Genomic DNA, 15,338 nt, shown 5'->3' with positions numbered 1-15,338 from the left:
GGCACAGGTTTCTGCGCTGATGCCACCTGGGTCCTCTCCAGCTCTGAAGCGTGGGTGAGCCCACAATGCCAGAAGGGTCATGCCAGGGACCAAAGGCCTGTGCGCACATTCTTCCTCCTCTCCCGCTCCCCACTCTCTGGCCCCCCCCCACCCACTGGGGCCTGACCTCAGTTCCCTCCCCACGGCTGCCCCCTCAGAGAGCCTAAAGCACAAAGTAGCTCCCATGCCCTCACCTCAGCCTCTGTTTCCCTGGAAACTCACATGGAGACACTACCGTACAAAAAGACAATGTGGAGGGGTGAAGGATCACCTGAAGTCAGGTGATCCACCCGCCTTGACCTCCCAAGTGCTGGGACTACAGCCACTGCACCCAGCTGCTTGTATGTATCTCTTATACTTCGAAAAAGGAAAGTGGTAAGAGGCCAAAGCGTTTGGATTCAGACAGGCCTATAACTGTGCCTACCCATAAAACTACCAGAGCAGAGTCCTACAGAGGGTTTTGGACATGTCTGCTGCCTTCTCTTCCTAACCAGAAAGCTGATGTGCTCCTTGAAGACAGAAGCAATCCCTGAAATTCTGAACCTGAGCACACATAGAAGCTACAAAATCCTACAAAATGGATTACAAGAAAATCTGGGGAATGCAACTACTAAGTTTAGTGATTGAATTATGGGATTAAACACCAGGCTTTTCAGTTGAAAACTTCGAGGCATCTTCCATGTGACGTGTTCTGGGTATGCAGCCTCCCTGGGTGACCCCTGAAATCTGTGCATTGTCCATCCCTGTTTTGCAGCCAGGTGACACCCACAGGTAAACAGCTCCTGGGAAGGCTTGGGTCAGCTGTCCCAAGGGGTTCAGGGCGTCTGAAGTATTCGCACACTTAACGATGTGTCTGGTCTGCAAGGTGCAAGTTTATGCCACAGATTACTTTAAATGATGTTTCATTGTATTCTCAAGTTACCACAGAAGCTGATCTACTGTTAGTAAGGGAAAGCTCTGCAGACACACACATTTCTTCATGTGCTTAGTGGCCTTTTAGAGGTTTCTTCTCGTGAAAACTCTCTATATCCTTCGTTGATTCCTCTGCAAGACTGGCTATCTTTTCCTTGTTGATTTACAGAAGTTTCTTTCCTATTCTAGAGATGTCAGTTAATTACTTGCTGTTTAAGACATTGCAATTGATTTTCCAAGTCTTCCATTCTGCAACTCCAGATTCTGGACAAGTTACCTAATCTCTCTGCGCCTTCCTTTCCTCCCCTACAAAATATCTACAAAAATGTCATATGAACTCACCCATTTTTATGGCTGCATTGTATCCATGGTGTATTTATGCCACATTTTCTTTAATGAGTCTATCATTGATGGGCATTTGAGTTGGTTCCAAGTCTATGCTATTGTGAACTGCAGTAGTGCTGCAATAAACATACGCTCATGTCCTTTGAAGGGACATGAATAAAGCTGGAAACCATCATTCTCAGCAAACTGACACAAGAACAGAAAACCAAACACCATATGTTTTCACTCATAAGTGGGTGTTGAACAGTGAGAGCGCACGGACATAGGGAAGGGAACATCACACACTGGAGCATGTAAGGGGGTAGGGGGCTAGGGGAGGGATAGCAGGGGGTGGGGGATAGAAGAGGGATAGCAATAGGAGAAATACCTAATGTAGATGAAGGGGTGATGGATGCAGCAAACCACCATGGCACGTGTATACCTATGTAACAAACCTGCACATTCTGCACATGTACTCCAGAATTTCAAGTATAATAAAAAAAATTTCAGGAAATAAACATTCACCTGCCCCTGCAAAACAAATGGCACATGCCTCATGAGGTGGGTGGGGATTAAGTGAGTTTAACACATGTCAAACGCCTACAGCAGTGTTGAGCATCCATTGAACATGATTGAAGCCTTCGGTGTACATTGTACAACTCCCGTAACAACCCTAATTATGGCTCTACTCAGTATCATTGTCGTCATTCAATTAACTTTGCTGATGGTGTGTGTCATGAGACAGAAATCTGATGTAATCTAGATAATCAGCTTTTGGCTTATAGTTTTCTTTAAAAAATCTTTTCCTGACCTCGTCACGTTTCTCTGTGTGTTCCTTTGTTAACATCACCTTTTCCTTTGACATTTAATTCTTCAGTCCACCTGTGTATGTGGGGATAGGTGGATTGATTATTCTCCATAACTGATGGGTCATTACTTTTCCCAACACCAGTTAGCCAACAATCCATCCTCTCCCATGGAGTTATGGGGCCGTCCTTACGGTATATGATGTTACCCTGGACGGAGTAGGTCTCTAAGTGTTCTCTTCTGTCCATTGGTCCACTTGTCTGTTCTTGTTCCAATACCATGCTGTTCTAATTACTTTGGCTTGGAATTTCAATTTAATTTCTGGTAGAGGAATCCCTCTTCTTACTCCCTATGTCTTCTTTTAGAATAATTTACCTGCTTCTAGGCCGTTGTTCTTCCATATAAATGTTAGAATAACTCCCTTTGCCTCTTCTTTAACTGATGAAACATAGGAACATGGATTCCCTGCTCCATGATCACCCTATATTTTGTCACCAAGCCAATGACAGGCTAAGGTAAAAAGACTACATTTTGGGAGAAAAGTTAATAAATTAAATACAAGTCATATATCAGAATTAACTTAAATGCGTTTGGAAAGGGAAGCAGAGCGTGGACCTTGCTGAGACTGCTTTAGGAAAGGTGGTTTTGAATGTGCTTTCTCGGATAATGTTTTCTGGGTCAGGACAATACTTCGATTTGACTAATGCTGGACTTTGAAGCTCTTTTAGTAAAGTTGTTTGTTTATGTTCTTAAGGAAAAGAGGTTTAATAAAGAGAGACTTGGAGAACGAAAAGGCAGATCAATTTAGAGTAACTCAAATAATTTGTAGCTTATATGTATTTCTTTTTAAGATGGAGTCTTGCTCTTGTTGCCCAGACTGGAGTGCAAGGTGCAATTTCAACTCACTACAACCTTGCCTCAAGTGAATCTTTGGCTCAGCCTCTGAGTAACTGGGATTACAGGCACCCAGCACCACACCCAGCTAATTTTTGTATTTTTAGTAGAGATGGGGTTTCACCATGTTGTCCAGGCTGGTCTCGAACTCCTGACCTTGTGAGCCACCTTCCTTGGCCGCCCAAAGGGCTGAGATTGCAGGCGCTAGCCACCATGCCAGGACACTTGTCTGGATCTTTTATACTTCGGCAGATTGTATGGTTTTAAAAAAAAAAGTCATTTAAGTGAAATGTCTACAAATGTTTAGTAAGAAAAAATAAGTGTATAGCATGTGATTAAATTAGAATTGAATATTATTATAAAAAGAATACTATGATTATAAATACTTATGATATATGTGTTTACTATTCTTCTAATAGTTGTAATAAGATAGTGAGTTAAAGGTCATAGTGTACCAATGTGGAGTCATAATTAGTCTTTCTTGGACTCTGTTTACAAATATTATTACAGTTCTTTACAGAAAATCTTCACATATAAAAAAATCACCATTCAAACATAGACTATCTGTTCAAATGGAGAGTATGTAGAATATAGGTGAACAGCTTCCATTGTGAATGCTTCTCGAACAAAGTTGAGTCTCAACCCTATCACCAGTTTTCTGTTGCTTTTGTCTCCCGGTATTGTGATGGATCAAATCTACAGGGCTAGATTGAATTACAGCTCTCTATTGCTTCATAAAATAGCCCGTTTGATGTAGACCATAAATTAAACTGCAGGGTCTCCTTGTGGCCAAAAAAATCCAGACCCTAAGATGTCTTTTCCGATATTTCCTTTTTTGCTGAACATCATGAGCTGTCTTTCCCTAATTTTAAATTTAGTATGATCAGTTATTAAGCGTACTATGTTTTCTGGTAATTAAGGAAGAAATAAGTTTCTAAGCAGGAAATGAGTATTGATAACTGTCAGGTTAATGGAGTGTATTATAACATGGCTTTTTGCCCCCATTGGATATGAAACTACTTTCATGAATTAAATGTTAGTGTCCATTCAATGTTACGAGAATTGGAATGCTTAATATATAAAGCACTTTAGCCCAAATTTACCTCAACCCTAACCTGAAGCTCAACATTCATGATTACTGCTCCACCGTAACTGCTGTGTCTTCATTTCATAGATTTGGATGTGGGTGGAGGGAGAATTTTCTTTGAGATCAGATTCTCATAGCAACACAAGCACACTGTGAGCTGATATCTTGATTGCCTATAGAGTCTTTGCAAAACTGCCCCCCAAACAACCTCAGGCAAATTTATCTTATTGACTCAACTAGAATACAGGCATGAGCCAGATGGCTGCCTTTCTGACCACAGTACCTTTGGGACACCTTCTGTCCATATTTATTGAAGGATTTCCAGTGCTCATGAGAAAACAGGATGGAGCTCAAGCCCCGCAGCCCCACAGCTGAGTCTTCAGACCCCACTGAGCTCTGGTCTAGCCCGGCCTGGGATTTCCCTGGTTCTAGGAAAGTCCAGGGCTCTGTCCCAGCATCCCTGTGATCAGACTGCAATCAGAAAGCAGTGTGGGGTTCTGAGCGAGTCTACACCCAGCAAGCCCAGACCAGACCAGGCAAGGTGAGGACTTGGGCACCACCGTTAGTGACAAAGAGCAGGAAGGAGGGAACTGGCATATGTCCAGGGCCTTCCACATGCTCAGCCGTTCCTGCATGTTTCTCATCTATCCACAGAGCCACCTTAATGGGGGGATTGTTCACTCTGTGTCACAACTGAATCCATGGGGCTTGAGAAATCTTGCCAAATCAGGGAGCTCCAACCCCGAGCCTGGGCCATTATCTAGTTTTCATTACTAACTTCCAGTTTGTACCAGCTCCAGAGAGTGGACCCTGGCCACATCCTCAGTATTGGAATCTTGGTGCCCTCCCTAAAGTACACTTCCCTCAGCCCTAGGGGCTTGCCCTCTGCCCAGATGTCCAGGCCCAGCTGCCTCTCCAAATTAACTTCCTCAGTATCTGTCGTCAGCATCTATGACATATCTCAGACAACAGGACAAGCACATTGAATGCCTTATTTACGTAAGTCTCCCCACTCAAACCAGGAAGATCCCAGGACTGGGCTAGTCCAGAGCTCAGAAATCCTCAAATTCAGCCATTTTCTCTCATCCACACAACTGGGAAGTCTATGTTCTTAGCCACCTGTTTGCCTTTGCAATACACTACACTAAACCAGTTCAGATCTAAAATTTAATCGTTTTTTTTCCACAAAAATTTACAATAAATTGTTATTATCTAATGATCTCTGAAGTTAATAAATAGAAAAACAATTTTGTTTGTTTCTGTAATAATTTGACTTAGTTGGATTTAAAATAAAAATTATTCTGTGTATGCTCTATATCGATATAGACTGAATAGGCAATTAGAGCAATTTTACAAGGATGCTAGGGGCTGACAAAAGGTGTGATACATTTGTCACACAATTTCCCACTAACTGCCACACAGGAAGATCAAGAACCTCTGTGGCAAAGGTTTCTGGAACACTTTCTTACACTCTAGTAACTTGGACATTTATTTATTTGATTTTTTTCTAAGTTGTGGCCAAATTAATTTGAATTCTTTTCAATCTAATTTTCTCCTCTACCCCGGACAGTTCATGCTTTTAACTATCAAGGTGACTTCTCTGAGTATTTGCTTGAAAACACTCATTTGTGAACAATTAAAGGGCCTTCACTTCTCAACAGAGGTTTGTAGCACATTGCTTTTTAAAACATCATCAATATTAAATGTGCTGTTTTCACCACATCCGCTTAATCCCCACAAATGTGCTACAAGCAGTTTTCAGCATAGGAGCTCCTGGCACCTTGTCCCTTCTGTTTCTGTCTCAGAAGCATCAGCTTACAGTGTCCCTCCCCACTGTCCTGGAAACACACGTTGTCTTTCATTTTGTGCTGTCGGTCGCCCAAAGCTTCCCGTTGGCAGAATTACCATGAAATCAGAGCCATCCTGTGCATACGCTGGGCAGAGGCAGCGACTGGGAAAGGCTTCTGAGACGCTCTTGCGTGATGGGCCCAGTGGTCTCTGTTAACATGGAAAGCCAGAGACTTGCATCACTTGGTCATCTCCACTGCTGCTGCCCGAGAGCAATCCCAGAGAGAGGTCACCTGCCTCCCAGGACTGCGTTTGAAAGCGGAGTAAGTGCCTTTGTTTCTGAGGTCCAGGCTTGAGCCCTCCCTTGCTCCATCCAGTGGCTTCCACTATGCTCACAGCCAAGGACAGTCCCCTCCTTGAACTCTACCGGGCACTCGGATGGAGAGCAGACGTTAGGGAAGGTGGAGTGGATGTGATGGATGCCTGCCCCAGAATTTTTTAAGTCACATTCATTTATTCACCTTCTTCTAAGCCCCTGAACTTCATCCCTCACTAATTTTCTCTATTATCACGAAGATGTATTATCTTGAACAAAGTTGAGTCTCAACCCTATGAAAAATTTCTGTTGCTTTTATCTCCTGGCATTGTGATGTATCAAATCTACAGGGCTAGATTGAATTACAGCTCTCTATTGCTTCATCAAATAGCCTGTGTGATTAATTAAGTTGCAGGATCTCCTTATTACACAAGTACCAGCCACAGAGTTATTTTGTTTTATTACTGACACAAAGAAAAGTCAGAGCATGATAACCCTTAAAAAGCTGTCGCTGATCTCACCCAGATAGAGCAGTATTAGTCATCATTTGACAAGCTCAACAGTCATTTATCATTTTAAAAAGCTGCACCAAAGACCATTAAAAGTTTGCTTTTTCCTCACGGAATATAAATAAATGTCCTTTCTTGGTTATGGCTTAGAGGGGGGGGAAACTGAGGCAGAAAGCTTTTATTTTATTAACTTTTTATTACAGGTTTTATTCCAGCTGAGGTTGGAAAAGCTTGATTTTGTTTGGGAAGTGAGGTGGTGTTTGCTCCCCATTCCGCAGCGGTGAAGGGGGCAGCTCTGCTCCCTGGGAGCTGCCCAGCCCAGGCCCCTCACTGCTCCTGGCTGCACTGGGCCCCGCGCCTGTGCCCAGCTGCCCTGGAGCGGGCTCGGCTGATGACACAGACTGCTGTGCTGTGCCAGGACAACTGAGAAAGGCCTCCTTTGCACAATGGACGTCAGCACATTAAAATTATGGCCCCAAAGAGCCAGCAGATCTGTTCCTTCCTGTTCCTTTCATGTTCCAGGTCACATCTCCTACATTAGGATTCTGCGGACACAGACCCCAGGAGCAGATAGGAGTCGAGTGAAGCAGAGACCTGCTTTCCCCTGCTCCAGAGGTCTCTGGGCAGCCATGCCCACCTATGATTGATCAGCTGGTGGCTGATCACACCTCGTGGATGCAAGGAGGAGGATCACACAAGGAATTATGTTAGGGGTCAGCAGGAAGCAACATGTTGGGAGAGGGCCTGTGTTAATCTCTGAAAGCCAATTCTAGGGTTGGCCCAGCCATGGTCATAAAAGCATTACATGTACCACACAATCCCTTTCTCATTCACTCATTAATTTGATCACAAATATTTGCCAAACACTGGGTTAGGCTAGGAGGACAGAGTGCTCACCCTCCAGCCCCCCAGAGTCTGATGAGGCAGTGCACACAAGATGAGCAGAGGGCAGCTAGACAGAGAAAAGAAGCCAAGCCCAGCCCCGAGTAGGGGTCATGCTGGGGAAGGTGTTTCTGGCACAGGTAACTCTAAGCTGTGTGTAAAGGTACAAAATGGAGCAGCCTCATGAAGAAAGAAGACAGGTGTTTGAGGAAAGGAAAGGAAACAGCACACGCAAGAGCCCAAGGCAAGGACAGCTGTGGTACATGTCCCGGGGTCACCGCCTGGAGAGTGGGAGCCCAGCGTGCCCAGAGAGGGCAGAGACATGGGGTGGAGGCATGGAGACCTTGTGTACCAGACCCAGGGGAGGATGCTGTCAGAGGCGCCAGCCTCTATACCATTTTATCAGGTGCCCGCAGCCTTTGACCTTTGCCCTACCAGGAAACACACTTAAGTGCTGTATGAGTCAGAGCAGCCTAACAGTAAGAGCTGTAAAAAGCAATCTCCCAAGCCTCAGTTGTGTAACACAATAAAGCTTATTTCTTATTTGCAATCCCATATTCCTGTGCAGATGAATTGGTGGGGAGGGGAGGTATGGGGCTCCTGCCCTCCTTGCAGGCTTCCAAGAACCCATATCCTTCCATGTAAGACCTCTGCCATCCTTTAGGGATTGCGGGAGAAACGTGGCTTAGGCTCCAGGTCTAGCGGTTCCAATAACCTTCCCAACATTGTTGACCAGGACTCAGGCATATGGCCCCTCTAGCTGGAAGGGAAGCTGGGAAATATGACCTACCTGTGGTGTCCAGTGGGAAGTATTGATATTCTCAGCCTCTAGAGTAAATTAGTGTCCCAGATATTTTATTTTATTTCTTAGAGACAAGGTCTACCTCCGTCACCCAGGCTGGAGTAGAGTGGCACAATTCAACCTCCTGGGTTCAACCTCCCAAGTAAATAAGACTACAGACATGCACCACCACACTCAGTTAATTTTTTAAAAATTTTAAAATATTTTTTAATAGATGGGGTCTCACTATGTTGCCTAGACTTGCCTCAAACTCCTGAGGCATGAACCACCACAGTTAGACTTTCTTGGCATGAACCAGCCAAGAGTTAGACTTTCTATATTTAAGGCAAAATTATCAGTGATTTATTATGCTTAACTAGAGATCAGCAAGCTTACAGCTCCAGGGTCAAATCTGGCCCATTGCCCGTTTCTTCCCTCCCTCTTGACTCCCACCTGGCTTAAGAGTCTTTATGTGTTCACAGGAACTAACCATCCTGAGCGCCACCTATGACCAGGCACAATGGCAGGCACTTTGCATGCATATGTCAAGCCAATTGCTAATGTAGGCATTCTTGCACCCATTCTAGTGCTGAGGAAACTGAGGTTCAGGCAGATGCTCAGTTGACTTGCCCTTCAATTTAATAAATGGAGGGGCTGGGATTTAGGACAAGATTTATATGACACCAAAGGACATGTATATTCTTTCCACTCTACTAAGATGCCAATGCCAAAAAAAACTCATAGGTCCAAAAGTACAGATGTCTCTGCCACATCTGTTGGAGTCCCCTACCTTTGCCCAAAGCTCCTTTCTGAGGTTAGCCAAGATTCCCAGAAGGTGTGGTTCAGCTGTGGGCTTCCCTCCACCCCAATTAATTCTAGGATTTTATTATCAGTTGCCCATCCCTGGAGAGCTCAAAGCTTCTGAAAATAAACGACAGCATTTCACCTGATAAGACTCGGGATACTGAGGCTAAAGGGATGATGTTTCCAACCCAGAGTCTGCAGGGTGTGCTTGGTGGAACTGGCACTTCTCTCCCAGTCATTATATTCTCATCACACTCCTCATTAAGAAACACCCAGCTCGTCTCCTTGTGTGGTCCATGGACCACCTGCAAGGGCCCTAGGGCCCTAGATGTTTGTGAAGAAGGAAAATTCCTGAACTCCAACCCTCATCTTTTGATTCCAAACCCTTTGTGTGTGACCCACGAATGCGCACCAGCCACTGCTCCTGAGGTCACAAAGTACATGGCTGCAGAGAGCATAATGAAGGCGAGGGGTGTGAGAATGGAACATCTCTTCCCTCATATTTTCCTCTTGGACCCTCCTTGTCTTCTGAGGCTGAGGTCAAGGTCAATGTACTTTCTGTCCCGGTTCACTCCTCTGCCCCTTCACCATACCCACTGCCACTGTCCTCACATTATCTCTGCATTTTTCCCTGCCAGGCTTCGGGCTGCTTGGAGAAAGACTCATGTATCTTTGTATCCCCAGCCTGGCCCAGTGCCTAGAATATAATGAATGCTTAACAAACTTCAGCTGAACTGATGTTGATTATCCAAAATATCAGCTGGCAGAGAGGAGCAGGAGATATTCTTGCATATTCTCTAATGAAGCTCCTTATTGTAAATATTTTGCTTGTTCTGAGGGCCAGAAAGCATTGCTGCATGGATCCGTTTGGCCATCCTGCTGTCTACACCAAGAATCAGACACCCAGCGGGTTGACTGTTCACTCATTAGAGTCCTGCTTTCACTCCATTAAAAATAAACTATTAAAACACTTTTGTCATCAGCAGAAAGGACTAGTTTCTTTGAGGGACAAGAGTCAACATAAAATACAACTTTTGTTGAATTGTTGATGTTTCAGAAAGTATGGGAAAGACATACTCTTCTAATAAAAACAAGCAATGGATTCAGCTTTTGTAGATTCAGCCAGGTAATCTGGAAGGGAAAAAGTGATTCCAAGTCAAAATGATCTAGAAAGGAAAGCCAAGTATGATTCAGTCTATTTTAAAAGATATTCTGAAGTCTTGCTCCAAGTGACAGCCTAGTGAGAAGCTCCTTTTTGTTCATCCATGGCATATTAGCAAGCATTGAAAAATCCTAACACCAATCTTGAAGACACTCCCTGGGCAGTGAATTGAAATATTTGAGGCAGGGGCTCAGACTTGCTTCTCTGCATTACATCGTATTTTATTCTGCCCAGTATCTGACAACCAGATAAAGCTGAGATTCAGACATTAGAAAAGTCTCCACCAAGGAAGTTCAATGTAAGTGATACATCCACTGCCTTGTCTTGAGTGGGAGACACAAATGGGGAGCAGGCCATAAAGGGCTGTGCCCTTGGCATTGATTTCCGACTTAGCACCTCAGAGCTATCTCAAGTTGTAAGATGCAACTTGAATGCATCTTACATACATACAAGTGTATGAGACTTAAATTACCGTTTTGCAACTTTCACATCAGGAGGCTAGAGAACAATTCACACCAAATGAAAGCACAGCCTTCCCCTCTGCCAGTCTTCCTGACGCTATAAAATGAAACAGAGCAGCCCATTGGAGGACCATGATAGTAACGAAATAAGAACAAAGTTTCAACAAGGTTTCTGCAGGTTGTAAAGTGTGAAAGATCTGAGTACCATGTTTAATTGACTTGTTTGTAGGATTTTGAGTACTTCATGGAGGAAAGTGGGCTGACTTACAATGGAGGCCCCTGGATTTGAATCCAATATGGCTACAGAAATGGTGTGGGACCCTGGAAGGTCCTCTGGTCTGTCTTCTATAAAGCCAGGACAATGATACCTCTCCCACCATGGTACAAGGATCAAGTATAATAGCCATATAGAGGCATTCCAGAGTCTGGTCATCCCACCCACTTTATAAACTCTCCCAATTCACCCCTTTGCATGACATATATCTTAGGCTTCAAGCTTATAAAAATACACTGGATACATAACGTTAGCTGAAGATGGAACTACAGTTCCTTTCATCAGGAAGAATTTGAAAGAAAAAAAATTAGTTGAACCAAAGACAGCAAAATATTTGCTATGAGGAATTCAGAGAGAGACTGACTTGTTCTGAATAGACGAGGGTTTTCCTCTTAAGAATCCAAACATACAAAACAAACCAAAAGAAGCACAAAATTATTTGGGATTTAAGAAAGAATCTCTCCCATAGATTTCAAAAACTTGTTTGGGGCTTTAAGGAGTGCATTCTTAATACCATTCTACTTTCTAGAAGGTTTTTTATCATTGTTCTGGACATACCAAACAGTAACCGGGTGGCGACACTGATGGCATTGGGAGCATTATTATATGTAAAATCCAATGCCTGATTTTACAGCTGAGAAAACCAAGCCCAGAGAGGGCAAGTAACTCACCCAAGTCATACAGCCAGCTGGAAACCAAGCCACCCCCTGACCCTCCACCATTCCACACCACACTTTAGGAGCCATGATCTTCATAAAATCACCTTGATGTCACCCCAGAATGCTAGTAACCCTGCACCCCTGGACGTTTCCAAAGTATCTGCCAGGGCGTTAAATTACAGATTTTTATGTCTGTCTTCTTTGATGTCCGTGGATCACGCTCACTCACGCAAACCTCACTTAAGCACGTTTCGAGGTTCATTTTCTTCTTCATCTTTAAATATCCTCAAAAAGCAGCTGTCTGCCCTCCTTGTGGGTCTTCCAGTTCACTTGGGAAGTAAGAACTAGGCAGGGCTGCTGAGTGGAGTGGAAGGAGCCACCTAACAGATGTAAATCTAGGGAAACACAGAGATAATGCCCTCTGTCACCCAAGTCCATGCCCTGCCCTTTCAGCTGTGAAATCCCTTACAGGACCACCACGGATTAGAAAGCAGTCCCCAGCCTTACATGGATTAAGTAGAAATTAAAGATCCCAAACACACATATAGTATTATCTGGTTGGCCTGCCAGGGGGTTTTATCCTGAGATCACTCAGCATAGAGCCACCCAGTGTGCTAGCACATCCGCACATGGTGTTACAGAAAAACCCCAAACACACATACACATTGCCTGGCTGTCCTGCCGGGGGTATCCCTGAAGCACTTAGCATAGAGCCATCCACTGGGCTAACACACCAGCACATGGTGTTCTAGAAAGATCCCAAACACACACACACATTGCCTGGCTGTCCTGCTGGGGATTTTATCCCTGGAGCCGTTAGCATAGAGCCACCCACTGTGCGAACACACCAGCACATGGTGTTATAGAAAACGGCAACCACGGCAATCCCAGCTGCAGCGAGATGAGCTCAGCAGGCGAACGGTACCAGCAACAGAAAGGGCACTCTTGCCTCCTAATCCGGTGTTTCCCCACAATCCAACAAGGTGACTTTAAAAAGTTTATGACAAAAAATAAAGACAAACCTTTTTTGTCCTAATGTACCTGATCACATTCAATCTTTTTTTTTTTTCAAGATTAACTTAAGCTGTGATTGTAGACAAAGCTCAATCAAACTGTTCATCCTTGCAACCCATGCTCAACCGAGGCCGTTTCTGAGTTCTGATTATTACAAAGTGACTCTGCACTATTTCTGGACCTCACAGAGAGGCAATCTTCCATTTCAGCAAGGAGGCAGAATCAGATTCCTGAGGCCAAGGGTGAGGGAAGCTCCCCTAACTCCCAAATGCACAGTGTGCCCAAAATACGGGGATTGCCTCCGCCCACCCCGCCTGCAGCAGCACCACCCTCCCCCAACCTGTAAATGGGTTAGGGATTGCGTTGGAAGGCTGTGGCCCTTCTGCTATGTTCCTGTAATTTATTCGCAGGAAAAAACCTAAAATTTATCCAATACTTCAGTTTTCCCAGCTTCTCTCAGATCTTGCTCTTTGCCGCAAAGCAATTTTCTCAAAACCATGGCCGGGGAGAGCCTTGACCTTTGTCCCCCTTGCATTTCGGGCAACCATCTGGGCAACTGGAAAAAATTGCTGCTGCCTTCCAGCGTTGGTTCCCTCTTTCCTTTGACCCCTGGAGACCACAAGCGAATCTAATCCGGACCTGCCGACGTCGCTCGCCCCAGAGACTGAAGTTCCCTATCGCGCGCCAACCCGTAATTTGCAATGACCGCGCCGGCACATGTCAAAGATAATGAACGCAGTGCTGGATCTTAACTCCTGAGCAGGAGTGCGCCAGGCGTTTACGAGTTGGCTTCGAGGAAAGTTTTTGTTCACACCCGAAACCAAAGCATGTGGTGCATTAACTCACGGGCTCAGGCAAATAACGAAAGGATTTTCCCAGCATTTACGGCACGGCACTTCCAAGGGTGCGCTGAATCCCGTCTGTCCCCAGAGGTAGCCTCCCGGTCCCCCTCTTCTCCCCTGGAGGGAGCGTCTCACGCGCGGTGTGTCCGCCGTGGAGCCAGCATCGTCCTCTCCCGCCGGCTTACAAAGGGCCGGGGCTCCCTTACCTCGCTGACGATGGTGGAGTGGGTCTGGGCGTAGCGCCAGCCGCCACTGCACGGGACCAGGGGCGCTGAACCGTTGGGGAAGGCGGCGAGCGGGTCCGCGCAGCTGAGCGCCCCGGTGGCGGTGGCGCTGTCGTTGGCCGCCTCCAGGAGGTAGCGCTGGCAGCGGCCGCGGCGCTCCGAGGGCTCGGGGCCGCGGGAGGCGGGCGCCGTGCGGTTCCACTCCTCCTCCGGGCTCCAGCCGCAGCGCTCCGCCAGCGCCGCAGCACTTGGCCCGCGGCACCAGTAGTGGTTGGGCTGGGTGCCCAGGAAGACCACGCCGACGAAGAGGAAGGCGAAGGTGACGCCGGTCAGGCACAGCAGCAGGAACACGCGCCGCTGGAAGCGCCCGAACTCGCCCGCCCGCTGCAGCGCCTCGTCGAAGGAGAGCATGGTGCTCTCGCCGCCCGCCGCCCTCAGCCCGCGCCTCCGAGTGACCCGCGAGCCCAGCCAGCCGCCTCTCTTTACTCCGCCGCCTCCCCCGCGCCACCCGCCTCACTCGCCCTGGCGCGGTGCCAGCCGCCGCAGCTCCTCCTGCCCCCCGCGGCCCCCGCCTCCCTTCCCCGGGCGCCCGCCGCAGCCCCGGGCCACAGGTCGCAGGAGGGACGGCCTCGGGACCGGCGCAGCGGGTGGGAGTGGGCGCGCGGTGGGGCCCGGAGCGGGGAGGTCTGGCTGTGGGCCAGGGGCGCCAGGGACCCGGCCTGGGACCGCGAATGACGGGCGCAGCCTCGGGCCTGGCGCAGAGCTCCTTTTGGTCCCTGCCAGCTGCCTGCTCTGCAGTCCTCGCCGGGTCGGGCTCCAGAAGAAGAACGTTCCAGGGTCACCCGACCACTCCCGGGACTTCTGGGACTCGATCACGCAGCGGTCCCGAGTGCAGCCCGGGGACTTAGGACGCGTGCGCCCAGGGTCCCGTGCCTGTACCCAGGAGAGCCTCCTCCAACCCTTGGCCCTAGCTCGTGCAGAGGCCTCATGCGCCCATGTGGGGCAGGGTAGGGGAGCTGGTTCCCAGCACAGCGCTGGCCATCGCTCTCAACCCGTTGAGAGCCGCAACCGGGACTTGATCAACCAACTGTCCCCAGACGGCAGCCGGGCAGCCCACACTGGCAAAGGGGCTAGCTCAGCGTCCAGAAGGTTCGGGATGAGAAGGGATCGCCCCAAGGCCAGGCCCGATGCAGACTCCTACGCCAGGGCCTTCCCACCTACCCTCGGCCTGAACGCCGGGGAAGGGTGTTGGTGGTCGGTTTGAATCCTGGCTTTTCCACTTATTTATTGCCCCCGATGATTCGGTAGAGCCAGATCAGAACTTCCTGCCCAGGCTGCCCAGGCTGCCCTGTCTGCTGAGTGAGCGCCAGGACGCCTTCCTCTGGCTGGGTCGTGGTCCCCCACGCCCCCACGTTATCCGCCCGCATTCTGCCTTTAGCTCGCTTTTTTCCAAGACCCCTGGAGGCTGACAGAGCGAGTGCAGACTTGTGATTCCTCCTCTGGAACAAGGAGTCAGAAGCCAAGCTGCTTGGATTGAAACCGGCCTCAGGCTCTCACCA

At 47.4% G+C, this 15,338-nt stretch overlaps 1 protein-coding gene across 1 annotated transcript in view; it reads right to left on the bottom strand.

Moving 5' to 3' along the window:
- Nucleotides 1–14,237, bottom strand: part of SLC22A3 (solute carrier family 22 member 3) — a 107,095-nt gene extending 92,858 nt beyond the window's left edge. The window contains exon 1 of the mRNA XM_035297109.3: nt 13,762–14,237. Within this exon, the coding sequence (XP_035153000.1) occupies nt 13,762–14,190 (429 nt within the window). The 5' untranslated portion in view covers nt 14,191–14,237. The remainder of the gene's footprint in view (nt 1–13,761) is intronic.
- Nucleotides 14,238–15,338: the final 1,101 nt, after the last annotated feature.

This window comes from Callithrix jacchus, chromosome 4, assembly GCF_049354715.1.
Source record: "Callithrix jacchus isolate 240 chromosome 4, calJac240_pri, whole genome shotgun sequence".
Taxonomy (NCBI): domain Eukaryota; kingdom Metazoa; phylum Chordata; class Mammalia; order Primates; family Cebidae; genus Callithrix; species Callithrix jacchus.
The sequence above is the reverse complement of the archived record's forward strand: the minus strand, read 5'-3'. Positions and strand labels throughout refer to the sequence as shown.